The sequence below is a fragment of the Panthera pardus genome, unplaced genomic scaffold, assembly GCF_024362965.1.
Source record: "Panthera pardus isolate Hobbes unplaced genomic scaffold, ASM2436296v1 HiC_scaffold_27, whole genome shotgun sequence".
In the NCBI taxonomy this organism is placed as follows: Eukaryota; Metazoa; Chordata; class Mammalia; order Carnivora; family Felidae; genus Panthera; species Panthera pardus.
Genome location: NW_026526843.1, coordinates 78,239,859 through 78,255,149, shown reverse-complemented (window position 1 = coordinate 78,255,149; position 15,291 = coordinate 78,239,859). Strand labels below are relative to the sequence as shown.

Genomic DNA, 15,291 nt, shown 5'->3' with positions numbered 1-15,291 from the left:
AGTTTTCCATTGATGCATAACAAATTACCACAAACTGAATACCTTAAAACAACACCATTAATTATCCCACAGTTCTGTAGGTCAGAAGTCTAGGCACAAGCTAGTTAGGTTCTCTGCTCAGGATTTCCAAAGACTGAAATCAAAGTGTCTTCCAGAGTTCTTGTCCTCTTCCATGCTCATTCAGGTTATTGGCAGAATTCAATTCTTTGTGTTTGTAGGACTAAGATCCCTGTTTCCTTGCTGACTGTTGGCTGGCAGTCACTCTCAGCTTCTAGAGGTCACCTGGGCCATTTTCATGTCCTAGAATTTTTCTGCATTCCTTGTCATGTGGCCCTTTCCATTTTCAAAGACAGCCATGGAGAAGATCCCTCGTGTCAAGTCCTTCTCATACTTCAAATCTCTGACTTCTCTGTCTCTGACCTCTAGACCCAAATTTAAAGGGCTAATGTGAGGGTTGCCTGGGAGTCTCAGTTGGTTAAGCGTCTGACTTCAGCTCAGGTCATGATCCTACAGTTCATGAGTTGGAGCCCTGCATTGAGTTCTGACACCTTGGAGACTGGAGCCTCCTTCAGATTCTGTGTCTTCCTGTCTCTCTGCCTCTCCCTGACTTGTTTCTCTCTCTCTCTCTCTCTCTCTTTCTCTTTCTCTTTCAAAAATAAATATTAAAAATAAATAAAGGGCTAATGTGAGTAGCCAAGGAGTCAGGCCCACCTGGATAATCTTATTTTAAGATCAAGTGCATCACAAAACATAACTTACTATGGGAGTGATATCATATCACAGTTCTGGGGATTTTACAGGGTGTGTACACTGGGGAATCTTGGGGACCATCTTAGAATTCTACGTACCACAGACAGAGAACAAAGAGAAAATAGAATTGGAACAAACCTGGAAGGAAAACTAGAAATTGATCCTTGTAAGCTAAGGGAAAGGAAAACATTCCAGGTGGCAGGAAAAACAGAGGGAAATGGTCACTAGCAAGAGACAGCAGGGCATTCATAAGAATAGTCAGTTCAGTTGGACTGGAGCATAAAGAGAAGACTAAAGAACTAGGTATGGACTAGATTTCAGAAAAGACTTAAATGCTGAGCTCAGAAATTTGGCTTTTCTCTGGAAGGAATTGACCAGAGTTCCTTGGAATATGATCAATCTCTTACCAACATAGTCCCCCTATCCTTTGCAGGCATACTACCTTCTCATCCTCGGGTATTCCAGCCACCCTCACTGTTCTGAGTAGTGGACAGCTTGAACACTGGGACTGGGGGCTGGACACTCTCTGAGAAAATAGATATGGTCTCCTACCTTCCCTTCCTTTCCTCTCCCCTCTCATTTCCTCCCATTCCTTCTAGGGCATAACTTCAGAGTTGTATCTCCTGCCTTGCCGTGGATGGGGACCTTCACTTTGTGATCCACATCCCACACTCAGAAGAGAAGATCTGCCACTGGATAGGCTCCCAGGGGACCTGCTACAGCTCACAGACAATCCAAAGGAAGATGAGACCCCCCCAAGGACTCCACCCCATATAACACCACAGCAGGATTATACTCATATCAATACCCTCAGACATTTGTGTCCTAATTCTAGCGAGCACATAGCAGTGCAGCTCACTAACACACAAGTACACATTCAGACACATGAAAACACACATGAATACATGCTAACATCAAGACATTCACAGATACACGCACAGGCATATAATAAACTCATACAAATACACACCTAGGCACACATATTTCAACACTCTCCATAACTACACACAGTAACATACAAATATGTACCCAGATACACAACACATGCCCAGATATACACAATGACACACATACCAACACAGTCAGACATACATACACTGATACTCATTCATCTTAATACCCAGGAATTCAACATACACTGGCACACATACTCTACTACTCTAGACATACAAAATACACCAATGCAGGTCCCTAACTTTAAACCTAAAGGAACTAGAAAAGAGCAGCAAGTAATGCCCAAAGCCAGCATAAGAAGGGAAATAATAAATATTAGAGAAGAAATAAACAATATAGAAACAAAAAACCCCCAGTAGAAGAGATCAATAAAACTAGAGGGTTTATGGGGGGTTGAAGGGAGGGGAGGGTGGGTGATGGGCCTTGAGGAGGATATCTGTTGGGATGAGCAATGGGTGTTGTATGGAAACCAAGTTGACAATAAATTTCATATAAAAAAACCTAAAGCCTGGTTTTTAGAAAGGATAAATAAAATTGATAAGCTCTAACCAAACTTCTCAAAAAGAAAAGAAAGAGGACACAGAGAAATAAAATAACGAATGAAAGGGGAGAGATCATAAATAATATCACAGAAATACAAACAATAATAAGAGAATACTATGAAAAATCATATGCCAAAGACTGGACAATATGGAAGAAATGGACAAATTCCTAGACATTCACACACTATCAAAACTCAAACAGGAAGAAATAAAAAATTTTGAACAGGCCCAAAACTAGCAAAAAAATTGAATCAGTGATCAAAATCTCCCAACAAATAAGAGTCCTGGGCCAGATGGCTTCCCATGGATACTACCAGACATTGAAAGCAGAGTTAATACCTATTCTTCTAAAACTGTTCCAAAAAAATAGAAATGGAAGGAAAGCTTCCAAACTCATTCTATGAAGCCAGCATTACCTTGATTCCAAAACCAGAAAAAGACCCCAGTGAAAAGGAGAATTACAGGCTAATATTCCTGATGAACCTGGATGCAAAAATTCACAATAAGATACTAGCAAATTGAATTCAACAATATATTAGAAGAATCATTCACCATGATCAAGTGGGATTTATTCCTGGGATGCAGGGCTGGTTCAGTATTTGCAAATTAATCAATGTAATACACCACATTAATAGAAGAAAGGATAAAACCATATGATCCTACCCATAGATGCAGAAAAAGCATTTGACAAAATGCAGCATCTTTTCTTTATAAACCCCTCAAGAAAGTAGGGATAGATACCTCAAACTCATAAAAGTCATATATGAAAGTCCCACAGCTAATATCATCCTCAGTGAGGAAAAACTGAGAGCTTTCCCCCTAAGGTCAGGACCACAACAGAGGTGTCCACTCTCACAACTGTTGTTCAATATAGTAGTAGAAGTCCTAGCCTCTTCAATCAGATAACAAAAAGAAATAAAAGACATAAAATTTGGCAAATAAGTCAAACTTTCACTCTTTGCAGACGACATGATATTATACGTGGAAAACCTGAAAGAGTCCACCAAAAAACTGCTAAAACTGATATATGAATTCAGCAAAGTTGGAGGATACAAAATCCACCTACAGAAATGGGTTGCGTTTCTATACACCAATAATGAAGCGCAGGAAGAGAGATATCTAGGAATAAACTGAACTGAGGGAAAAGATCTGCACATTGGAAACTATAGAAAGCCTATGAAAGAAATTGAAGACACAAAGAAATGGAAAAAAAAACATTTCATGCACATGGGCTGGAAGAACAAATATTGTTAAAATGTTGGTACTACCCAAAGCAATCTATACATTCAATGCAATCCCTATCAAAATAACACCAGCATTCTTCACAGAGCTAGAATAAACAATCCTAAAATTTGTATGGAATTAAAAAAGACCCCGAATAGCCAAATAATGTTGAAAAAGAAAACCAAAGAGGGAGGCATCATAATCCCAAACTTTAGCCTGTATTACAAAGCTGTAATCATCAAGACAGTATGGTATTGGCACAAAAATGGACACATAGATAAATGGAATAGAATAGAGAACCCAGAACTAGACCCACAAACGTATGGCCAACTAATCTTTGACAAAGCAGGAACGAGTATCCAATGGAAAAAAGACCAGTCTCTTGGTGCTGGGAGAACTGGACATCGACATGCAGAAGAATGAAACTGGCTCACTTTTTTATACCATACACAAAAATTAATTCAAAATGGATGAAAGACCTACATGTGAGACAGGAAACCATCAAAATCCTACAGGAGAAAATAGGCAGCAACCTCTTTGACCTCAACCACAGCAACTTCTTACTAGGTATGTTTCCAGAGGCAAAAGAAATAAAAGCAAAAATGAACTATTGGGACCTCATCAAGATAAAAAGCTTCTGCACAGTGAAGGAAACAATCAACAAAACTAAAAGGCAACCGATAGAGTGGGAGAAAATATTTTCAAATGGCATAAAGGGTTACTATCCAAAATATATAAAGAACTTATCAAACTCATCATCCCAAAATCAATAATCCACTGAAGAAATGGGCAGAAGACATGAATAGACACTTTTCCAAAGCAGACATCCAGATGGCTAACAGACACATGAAAAGATGCTCAACAGAACTCATCATCAAGGAAATACAAATGAAAACCACAATGAGATACAACCTCACAACAGTCATAATGTTAAAATTAACAACTCAGGAAAAAACAGATGTTGGCAAGGATGCAGAGAAAGGGCAACCCTTTTGCACTGTTGGTAGAAATGCAAATTTGTGCAGCCACTCTGAAAACCAGTGTAGAAGTTCCTAAAAACATTAAAAAGAACTATCCTATGACCCAGAAATTGCACTAATAGGCATTTTTCCAAAGGATACAAAAATGCTGATTCAAAGGGTCACATGCACCCCAATGTTTATACCAGCGCTATCAACAATAGTCAAAGTATGGAAAGAGCCCAAATGTCCATTGACTGACGGATGGATAAAGAAGATGTAGTATATATACACAATGGAATACTACTCAGTGATAAAAAAGAATGAAATCTTGTCATTTGCAACAATGTGGGTGAAACTAGAGGGTATTATGCTAAGAGAAATAAGTCAGTCAGAGAAAGACAAGTATCATATGATTTCACTCCTATGTGGAATTTAAGAAACACAACAGATGAACATAAGGGAAGGGATGGTAAAATAAAATAAAAACAGAGAGGGAAGGGAGCTATAAGAAACTCTTAAATACAGAGAACAAACTGAGGGTTGCTGGAGGGGAGGTTGGTGGGGATTGGCTAAATGGGTGATAGGCATTAAGGAGGGAATTTGTTGGGATGAACACTGGATGTTATATGTATAATTGAGTTCTACTCTGGAAACCAATACTACACCATATGTTAACTAACTTAAATTTAAATAAATACATTTTAAAAATATGTAAATAAAATAAAATACACCAACGTATACATACACTCACCATGACACACAGACAGAAGTATGCACACTGACACCCCCAGATACATGTCAATATATAACAACATACAACCAGACACATACAACATAAAATACTCACCAAGATATGCAACACCAACATATCCAGAGACATGGATAAACATACAATATATATATATATATACATATATATATATATATATATATATATATATGTATATATGTATATATATATATACTGTAACATAGCATCTTCCCTAAATATGCAGATGCACTGATAAGCCCAGAGATATTCATATGAACTAACCAAACACACACATTTACACACTCAGAAACATACACATACATGCAAACAGACCCACTGGGGTGAGCATGTATACACATACATACATACCCACACACTGTACAAGTAGGAGCATCCAGATAGTACCTGGTAGGAGCATTTTCCTCAGGAGCCTGCTTTCTAACCACAAATCTACACTACTTCATCTGGACCCCAGGCCCTCTCATGCCTTCCTGTGCCATGGGTAACCATGTGAATGACCATGTGAAAACCCATGCTCCACGCACACACTCTCCTCCCTCCAGAACTGCATGTATATGGATGCCCACTTGGGACACCACCAAGGCAAGACCACAAGGAGCAGAACCACATACTTCCATGTTATCACTGTTACTAGATAAACCAGGGGCCTACATTATCACCATCCTCCACAGTTCCATATCTGTGCAAGACGAAAGTACCTTGCTCCTATCCTAGGACCAGCCTGCTTTGCTGAAGAGGCCCCAGCTGGAGATCCATGTGATTGCTGCAGCCTGCCTTACCCTTCACCATAGGCCCCACCTTGAGTTCCTTGTTCTCTGGTACTGCCACAGGCACCCCAGCACCCTGCAACTACCCCACCTGGAGTTCTATGTGGTCAGTGTCTCAGGCCTCAGTCCATTGACTCATGGTCAGCTGAGTGCTTCTGAGGCTGAGAGGGGTTGGGGAGCACCAGTCCTAAGAGAAGCCTTTCTAGGGTGAATAGCCAGTGAGCCCCCAGCACCCTGACCCCCAAACCACAAAGGGAATCAAAGCCAAGTTATGCCCTTGGGGACCACCTGGTCTGGGAAGACATGGATAGTGATCATAGGGAGTTATCAGTGCTAGACAGAAAATAGTCCAGGAAGATGGAGCAACCCAGGGTGGGGAAACTCACCCAGCCTTGGAGCTCAAGAAAGATCTTTTGGAAGAGAGAGACCCACTCTGAATCTGAAAGCCTGAGTAAAATTATAGAGACAAAATTGAAGGTTGGTGGAGATGAAGCTGTAGTGGTCAGAGTAGAATTCCAGGATGAGGAATTTGGCTTTATCCTAAAGACAGTGGGGGAATCCATGAAAGGTTACAAGCAGGGAAAAGACACTCAGATCTGGATATTACAAAGATCCCTCTGAAGGTTGCTGTAAAGGGGGATTGTAGGAAGCCAGACTATAGGTCAGGAGATGCAGAAACTGAGGCTGAGGCCCACAACAAAGACTTTGGGCAGTGATGGTGGGTTGGACAGATATTTTTACTCTGGGCATCCACACTCCTCTCCTCTCCTCCCCTCTAATTTGCCTGTCATCTCCTCCAAGCCTGACTTCTCCCCCTTATTCTGCCATCTCACCCACCCTGGCTCTGTACTTCCATAATATACTCTTGTCCCATCTGGCTCTTCTACATTTCCCACAATGCTCACTCACTTCCTTCCTCCAGATCTTCACTGCCCCTCCTCTCTCCCACTTTTCTTTCTAGATTTCCTGCTTTAAGCTCCTCTCAGCTCTTAGTGGGAACTCAGGCCAGTACCCTGACTGGCACTCAGGGCAATTCCAGCACACAGACTTCTGGCTGGTGGCAGGGCCTATGGGGCAAAGCCTGCAGAGACACCAAGAGCCAGGTGTGCCTGTGGTTCTAGGAGGAGGTTGCTGAAAGAATCACTGAGGCTGCTGCCCTGCTGGGCTTCCTGCTGGCTGGTGAAATGTTCTCATGTACAACAGCTGCTGTGCTACCTTGTCTATGTACTGTGATGGCCCATGAATCCCAGTGCCAGGATACTTGAATCTGAGAGGCCCAGAGGCCAAGGCTTTGGGTGGGCAAAGAGCAAGGATTTAGGGACACGGAAACACACACAGGGACACACACACTTACACATGCAGTAAGTGACACATACACAAGGACACACAAACACACACAAATATGTAGTCCTGTAGGCCTAGAGGCTTAGGTACTTCTGCTTCCTCACAGTCCAGCCTGTCTCCAGTCTCCACTCTGTTTAATCCATACTCCACAGAAGCTTTAAGAGTGACTTTTTAAAAACAAAATCTTGGACTTGCGGGAAGATGGCGGCTTAGGAGGACGCTGGGCTCACCGCGCATCCTGCTGATCACTTAGATTCCACCTACACCTGCCTAACTAACCCAGAAAACCACCAGAAACTAGCAGAATGGAGTCTCTGGAGCCAAGCACAGATGAGAGGCCCACGGAAGAGGGTAGGAAGGGCAGAGAGGTGGTGCGCGCTCCACGGACTGGCGGGAGGGAGCCGAGGGGGAGGGGTGGCCCGCCGGCCAAGCAGAGACCCCGAGTCTGGCTCGCAAAAGCGGAGGGGCCTGACGAAGTGTGTTCCGACAGCAAGCAGGACTTGCTTAGAATCTGGGAGGTCATAAGTTAACAGCTCTGCTCAGAAAGCAGGAAGCCTGGAGGACAAAGGGAGGGAGAGTTGCTGAGCCCCAGGATGACAGAGCTCAGTTTGGCGGGGAACAAAGGCGCTCGCCAGCACCATCTCCCTCGCCCATCCCCCAGCCAAAATCCCAAAGGGACCCAGTCCCTGCCAGGGACTTGCTTGCTCCGCACAAACACCCAACACGGTGCTTCTGTGGAGCCACCCCTCCGGCAGCGGGTCTGACTCCCTCCTGCTGCCACAGGGCCCCTCCTGAAGTGGATCACTTAAGGAGAAGCGAGATAAGCCTACCACTCCTGCCCCCATGCACCTTGCCTACCCACCCCAGCTAATATGTCAGATCCTCAGCTCCACAAGCCTGGCAGTGTGCAAGTAGCCCAGACGGGCCACAACAACCCACAGTGAATCCCGCCCCTAGGAGAGGGGAAGAGAAGGCACACACCAGTCTGACTGTGGCCCCAGTGGTGGGCTGGGGGCAGACATCAGGTCTGATTGCAGCTCCGCCCACCAACTCCAGTTATATGCCACAGCACAGGGGAAGTGCCCTGCCCTGCAGGTCCGCACCACTCCAGGGACTATCCAAAATGACCAAACGGAAGAATTCCTCTCAGAAGAATCTCCAGGAAATAACAACAGCTAATGAACTGATCAAAAAGGATTTAAATAATATAACAGAAAGTGAATTTAGAATAATAGTCATAAAATTAATCGCTGGGCTTGAAAACAGTATAGAGGACAGCAGAGAATCTCTTGCTACAGAGATCAAGGGACTAAGGAACAGTCACGAGGAGCTGAAAAGCGCTTTAAACGACATGCAAAACAAAATGGAAACAACGACAGCTCGGCTTGAAGAGGCAGAGGAGAGAATAGGTGAACTAGAAGATAAAGTTATGGAGAAAGAGGAAGCTGAAAGAAAGAGAGATAAAAAAATCCAGGAGTATGAGGGGAAAATTAGAGAACTAAGTGATACACTAAAAAGAAATAATATACGCATAATTGGTATCCCAGAGGAGGAAGAGAGAGGGAAAGGTGCTGAAGGGGTACTTGAACAAATTATAGCTGAGAACTTCCCTGAACTGGGGAAGGTAAAAGGCATTGAAATCCAAGAGGCACAGAGAACTCCCTTCAGACGTAACTTGAATCGATCTTCTGCACGACATATCATAGTGAAACTGGCAAAATACAAGGATAAAGAGAAAATTCTGAAAGCAGCAAGGGATAAACGTGCCCTAACTTATAAAGGGAGACCTATAAGACTCGTGACTGATCTCTCTTTTGAAACTTGGCAGGCCAGAAAGGATTGGCACGAGATCTTCAATGTATTGAAAAGAAAAAAATATGCAGCCGAGAATCCTTTATCCAGCAAGTCTGCCATTTAGAATAGAAGGAGAGATAAAGGTCTTCCCAAACAAACAAAAACTGAAGGAATTTGTCACCACGAAACCAGCCCTACAAGAGATCCTAAGGGGGATCCTGTGAGACAAAGTACCAGAGACATCGCTACAAGCATAAAACATACAGACATCACAATGACTCCAAACCCGTATCTTTCTATAATAAAACTGAATGTAAATGGATTAAATGCACCAACCAAAAGACATAGGGTATCAGAATGGATAAAAAAACAATACCCATCTATTTGCTGTCTACAAGAGACTCATTTTAGATCTGAGGACACCTTTAGATTGAGAGTGAGGGGATGGAGAACTATTTATCATGCTACTGGAAGTCAAAAGAAAGCTGGAGTAGCCATACTTATATCAGAAAAACTAGACTTTAAATTAAAGGCTGTAACAAGAGATGAAGAAGGGCATTATATAACAATTACAGGGTCTATCCACCAGGAAGAGCTAACAATTATAAATGTCTATGCGCCGAATACCGGAGCCCCCAAATATATAAACAATTACTCACAAACATAAGCAACCTTATTGATAAGAATGTGGTAATTGCAGGGGACTTTAACACTCCACTTACAGAAATGGATAGATCATCTAGACACACGGTCAATAAAGAAACAAGGTCCCTGAATGACACATTGGATCAGATGGACTTGACAGATATATTTAGAACTCTGCATCCGAAAGCAACAGAATATACTTTCTTCTCGAGTGCACATGGAACATTCTCCAAGATAGATCATATAGTGGGTCACAAAACAGCCCTTCATAAATATACAAGAATTGAAATTATACCATGCATACTTTCAGACCACGATGCCATGAAGCTTGAAATCAACCACAGGAAAAAGTCTGGAAAACCTCCAAAAGCATGGAGGTTAAAGAACACCCTACTAAAGAATGAGTGGGTCAACCAGGCAATTAGAGAGGAAATTAAAAAATATATGGAAACAAACGAAAATGAAAAGACAACAATCCAAATGCTTTGGGACGCAGCGAAGGCAGTCCTGAGAGGAAAATACATTGCAATCCAGGCCTATCTCAAGAAACAAGAAAAATCCCAAATACAAAATGTAACAGCACACCTCCAGGAAATAGAAGCAGAACAGCAAAGACAGCCTAAACCCAGCAGAAGAAGAGAAATAATAAAGATCAGAGCAGAAATAAACAATATAGAATCTAAAAAAGCTGTAGAGCAGATCAACGAAACCAAGAGTTGGTTTTTTTGAAAAAAAACAAAATTGACAAACCTCTAGCCAGGCTTCTCAAAAAGAAAAGGGAGATGAACCAAATAGATAAAATCATAAATGAAAATGGAATTATTACAACCAATCCCTCAGAGATACAAACAATTATCAGGGAATACTATGAAAAATTATATGCCAACAAATTGGACAACCTGGAAGAAATGGACAAATTCCTAAACACTCACACTCTTCCAAAACTCAATCAGGAGGAAATAGAAAGCTTGAACAGACCCATAACCAGCGAAGAAATTGAATCGGTTATCAAAAATCTCCCAACAAATAAGAGTCCAGGACCAGATGGCTTCCCAGGGGAGTTCTACCAGACGTTTAAAGCAGAGATAATACCTATCCTTCTCAAGCTATTCCAAGAAATAGAAAGGGAAGGAAAACTTCCAGACTCATTCTATGAAGCCAGTATTATTTTGATTCCTAAACCAGACAGAGACCCAGCAAAAAAAGAAAACTACAGGCCAATATCCCTGGTGAATATGGATGCAAAAATTGTCAATAAGATACTAGCAAATCGAATTCAACAGCATATAAAAAGAATTATTCACCATGATCAAGTGGGATTCATTCCTGGGATGCAGGGCTGGTTCAACATTCACAAATCAATCAATGTGATACATTACATTAATAAAAGAAAAGAGAAGAACCATATGATCCTGTCAATCGATGCAGAAAAGGCCTTTGACAAAATCCAGCACCCTTTCTTAATAAAAACCCTTGAGAAAGTCGGGATAGAAGGAACATACTTAAAGATCATCAAAGCCATTTATGAAAAGCCCACAGCTAACATCATCCTCAATGGGGAAAAACTAGAGCTTTTTCCCTGAGATCAGGAACATGACAGGGATGTCCACTCTCACCGCTGTTGTTTAATATAGTGCTGGAAGTTCTAGCATCAGCAATCAGACAACAAAAGGAAATCAAAGGCATTAAAATTGGCAAAGATGAAGTCAAGCTTTCACTTTTTGCAGATGACATTATATTATACATGGAAAATCCGATAGACTCCACCAAACGTCTGCTAGAACTCATACATGAATTTAGCAAAGTTGCAGGATACAAAATCAATGTACAGAAATCAGTTGCATTCTTATACACTAACTATGAAGCAACAGAAAGACAAATAAAGAAACTGATCCCATTCACAATTGCACCAAGAAGCATAAAATACCTAGGAATAAATCTAACCAAAGATGTAAAAGATCTGTAAGCTGAAAACTATAGAAAACTTATGAAGGAAATGGAAGAAGATATAAAGAAATGGAAAGACATTCCCTGCTCATGGATTGGAAGAATAAATATTGTCAAAATGTCAGTGCTACCCAAAGCTATCTACACATTCAATGCAATCCCAATCAAAATTGCACCAGCCTTCTTCTCGAAGCTAGAACAAGCAATCCTAAAATTCATATGGAACCACAAAAGGCCCCGAATAGCCAAAGTAATTTTGAAGAAGAAGACCAAAGCAGGAGGCATCACAATCCCAGACTTTAGCCTCTACTACAAAGCTGTCATCATCAAGACAGCATGGTATTGGCACAAAAACAGACACATAGACCAATGGAATAGAATAGAAACCCCAGAACTAGACCCACAAACATATGGCCAACTCATCTTTGACAAAGCAGGAAAGAACATCCAATGGAAAAAAGACAGTCTCTTTAACAAATGGTGCTGGGAGAACTGGACAGCAACATGCAGAAGGTTGAAACTAGACCACCTTCTCACACCATTCACAAAAATAAACTCAAAATGGATAAAGGACCTGAATGTGAGACAGGAAACCATCAAAACCCTGGAGGAGAAAGCAGGAAAAGACCTCTCTGACCTCAGCCGTAGCAATCTCTTACTCGACATATCCCGAAAGGCAAGGGAATTAAAAGCAAAAATGAATTACTAGGACCTTATGAAGATAAAAAGCTTCTGCACAGCAAAGGAAACAACCAACAAAACTAAAAGGCAACCAACGGAATGGGAAAAGATATTTGCAAATGACATATCGGACAAAGGGCTAGTATCCAAAATCTATAAAGAGCTCACCAAACTCCACACCTGAAAAACAAATAATCCAGTGAAGAAATGGGCAGAAAACATGAATAGACACTTCTCTAAAGAAGACATCCGGATGGCCAACAGGCACATGAAAAGATGCTCAAGGTCGCTCCTCATCAGGGAAATACAAATCAAAACCACACTCAGATATCACCTCATGCCAGTCAGAGTGGCCAAAATGAACAAATCAGGAGACTATAGATGCTGGAGAGGATGTGGAGAAACGGGAACCCTCTTGCACTGTTGGTGGGAATGCAAACTGGTGCAGCCGCCCTGGAAAACAGTGTGGAGGTTCCTCAGAAAATTAAAAATAGACCTACCCTATGACCCAGCAATAGCACAGCTAGGAATTTACCCAAGGGCTACAGGAGTACTGATGCATAGGGGCACTTGTACCCTAATGTTCATAGCAGCACTCTCAACAATAGCCAAATTGTGGAAAGAGCCTAAATGTCCATCAACTGATGAATGGATAAAGAAATTGTGGTTTATATACACAATGGAGTACTACATGGCAATGAGAAAGAATGAAATATGGCCCTTTGTAGCAACGTGGATGGAACTGGAGAGTGTGATGCTAAGTGAAATAAGCCATACAGAGAAAGACAGATGCCATATGTTTTCACTCTTATGTGGATCCTGAGAAACTTAACAGAAACCCATGGGGGAGGGGAAGAAAAAAAAAGAGGTTAGAGTGGGAGAGAGCCAAATCATAAGAGACTGTTAAAAACTGAGAACAAACTGAGGGTTGATGGGGGGTGGGAGGGAGGGTAGGGTGGGTGATGGGTATTGAGGAGGGCACCTTTTGGGATGAGCACTGGGTGTTGTATGGAAACCAATTTGACAATAAATTTCATATATTGAAAAAAAATCTTAACTGAATTATCAATACTGCTCACAACCTTCTCTGGTTCCCATTGTGTATTTAAGGTTCTTGAAGTTCTTCTAACAAACCATGCTTTCTCCTGCACTGAGTCTTTGTATGTGCTTTCCCTTCTGCATGGGACTCCTTTCCTTGGCTTCATATAGGTAAATTTTGCACATCCTTCAAGTCTTAGTTGTCATTTCCTCTAGGAAACCTTTTCTGACTCCTCTCCTAGATTGAGTTTGGGCTCCTCTTATGTTCCTATAGTCCATCCACATTCCATCCAACCTCACCCATTATATTGTGTAGTAATCATTTATTTACTTTTCAGGGTCCCTGACTTAGACTGTGAGCTCTTTGAGGGCAAGGAACTTTTCTGAATCATCTATGTATTGCCAGTGTCTAGCACGTGGTAGGAGCTTAGGAAATATTTGCCAAATGAATGAATGAATGAATGAATGAATAGACAGAAAATAATCCCATGACACAGCATAGACACATACATACATACTTACAACCAAAGACACAGGATCACACACAGAAAGACAGTAACATGGACACAGACATAGATGGGGAAATAAAGCAATAGAGACATATGGAAACACAAAGCAGAGGGATCTCAAAACCAAGAAAATAGACATAGGAAAACACAGACACATACCAAGACTTGGTAACAAATACCCAAGGACACAGGCACATGCAGGAGAACACATTAAGTGTGAAAAACAGGAGCACAAACTTATATATTCAGAGATCCAGCGGCAAAAACATGGGATACAGACACTTGAACATGGCAAACACCAGCTAAGAAATAGGGTTAGACAGAGACATAAAAACAGGCAATCTGGAGGCCCAGGTATAGTGGAGACACTGTGACATAGGGACACAGAAATTTAGAGAAAGAGATCCTAGAATAAGTAGACATAGGGATGTAAACCCACAGACACGGCCATATGGATACAAGCTAGAAATGGGAACAGAAACACAGGAACATGTCTGGAAGGATCAAGATAGGAATAAAGAAACCTAGACACATAGAAACAGACACACAGAACATAAACAAATGGGCAGAGACACAGTGACAAGGAAATCTCTCTAGAGATGCAGGGAGGCAAAGACATGGAATCAAGATAAACCTGGGGATACCCAGACATAGAGACCCAAAGCTAAACAACTACAAATGAGAGGATGGGGACAGTGAATCAGGCATAGGGACACAGAGACAGCAGCTCAAAAATAAAAGACATGGGTAGGAGATATGAAGGTGGTAGTGGAATAGGAGGACGACACTACGCTCACGTCATGTGAACACAACTAGATAATTATTAAATCATCCTAAATACCCTAGAAATAAACCTGAAGACCTACAGAACAAACTTCAAAACTAAAGGGAGGAAAAAGGCCATATCAAAAAAGGTAGAAATATGAACATATGAATTAGGGAAGAAATGGATCCTAGGTGCTGTGGAGAGGATGGAGCTGTAGTCGCAGAGAATGGGAAGGCAGAGAGGAGCACACAGAGCAATGTACAAGGAGAATTCTTCCCCAAAGCCATTAGCTTGGAAAATCAGAAGGACTGAATTCATGAGTTCTTGCAACCAGGGTGGCTTAAAGGCTATAGTTTTAAAGGTCAGTGGGCTTGGCTGACATGGAGGTCACTGTGCTACTCCTGGAGAGAAGGCAGGCAAACAACCCGAAGTCACACAGTGTGGAAATAGCGATCTGAAAAACACCTGGGACACACAGTGGGGGAATTTATTTGATCTTCTCGAGGGTGTGTCCCTGAGAGCCAGCATTCACAGACATGCTGCTCTGGGGACAAAGTTGCTGGCTGGAGCTATTTCCCTCCCTGGACCCTCAGCAT

General features: G+C 41.8%; 1 protein-coding gene across 1 annotated transcript in view; it reads left to right on the top strand.

Annotated features, from left to right (window-relative positions):
* ITIH6 (inter-alpha-trypsin inhibitor heavy chain family member 6) overlaps positions 1-7,204 on the top strand; it is a 139,987-nt gene extending 132,783 nt beyond the window's left edge. Inside the window, 7 exon segments of the mRNA XM_053891361.1 lie at positions 1,365-1,438; positions 1,441-1,491; positions 5,744-5,807; positions 5,809-5,835; positions 5,837-6,120; positions 7,000-7,092; positions 7,095-7,204. Of these exon segments, the coding sequence (XP_053747336.1) occupies positions 1,365-1,438; positions 1,441-1,491; positions 5,744-5,807; positions 5,809-5,835; positions 5,837-6,120; positions 7,000-7,092; positions 7,095-7,204 (703 nt within the window).
* Positions 7,205-15,291: the final 8,087 nt, after the last annotated feature.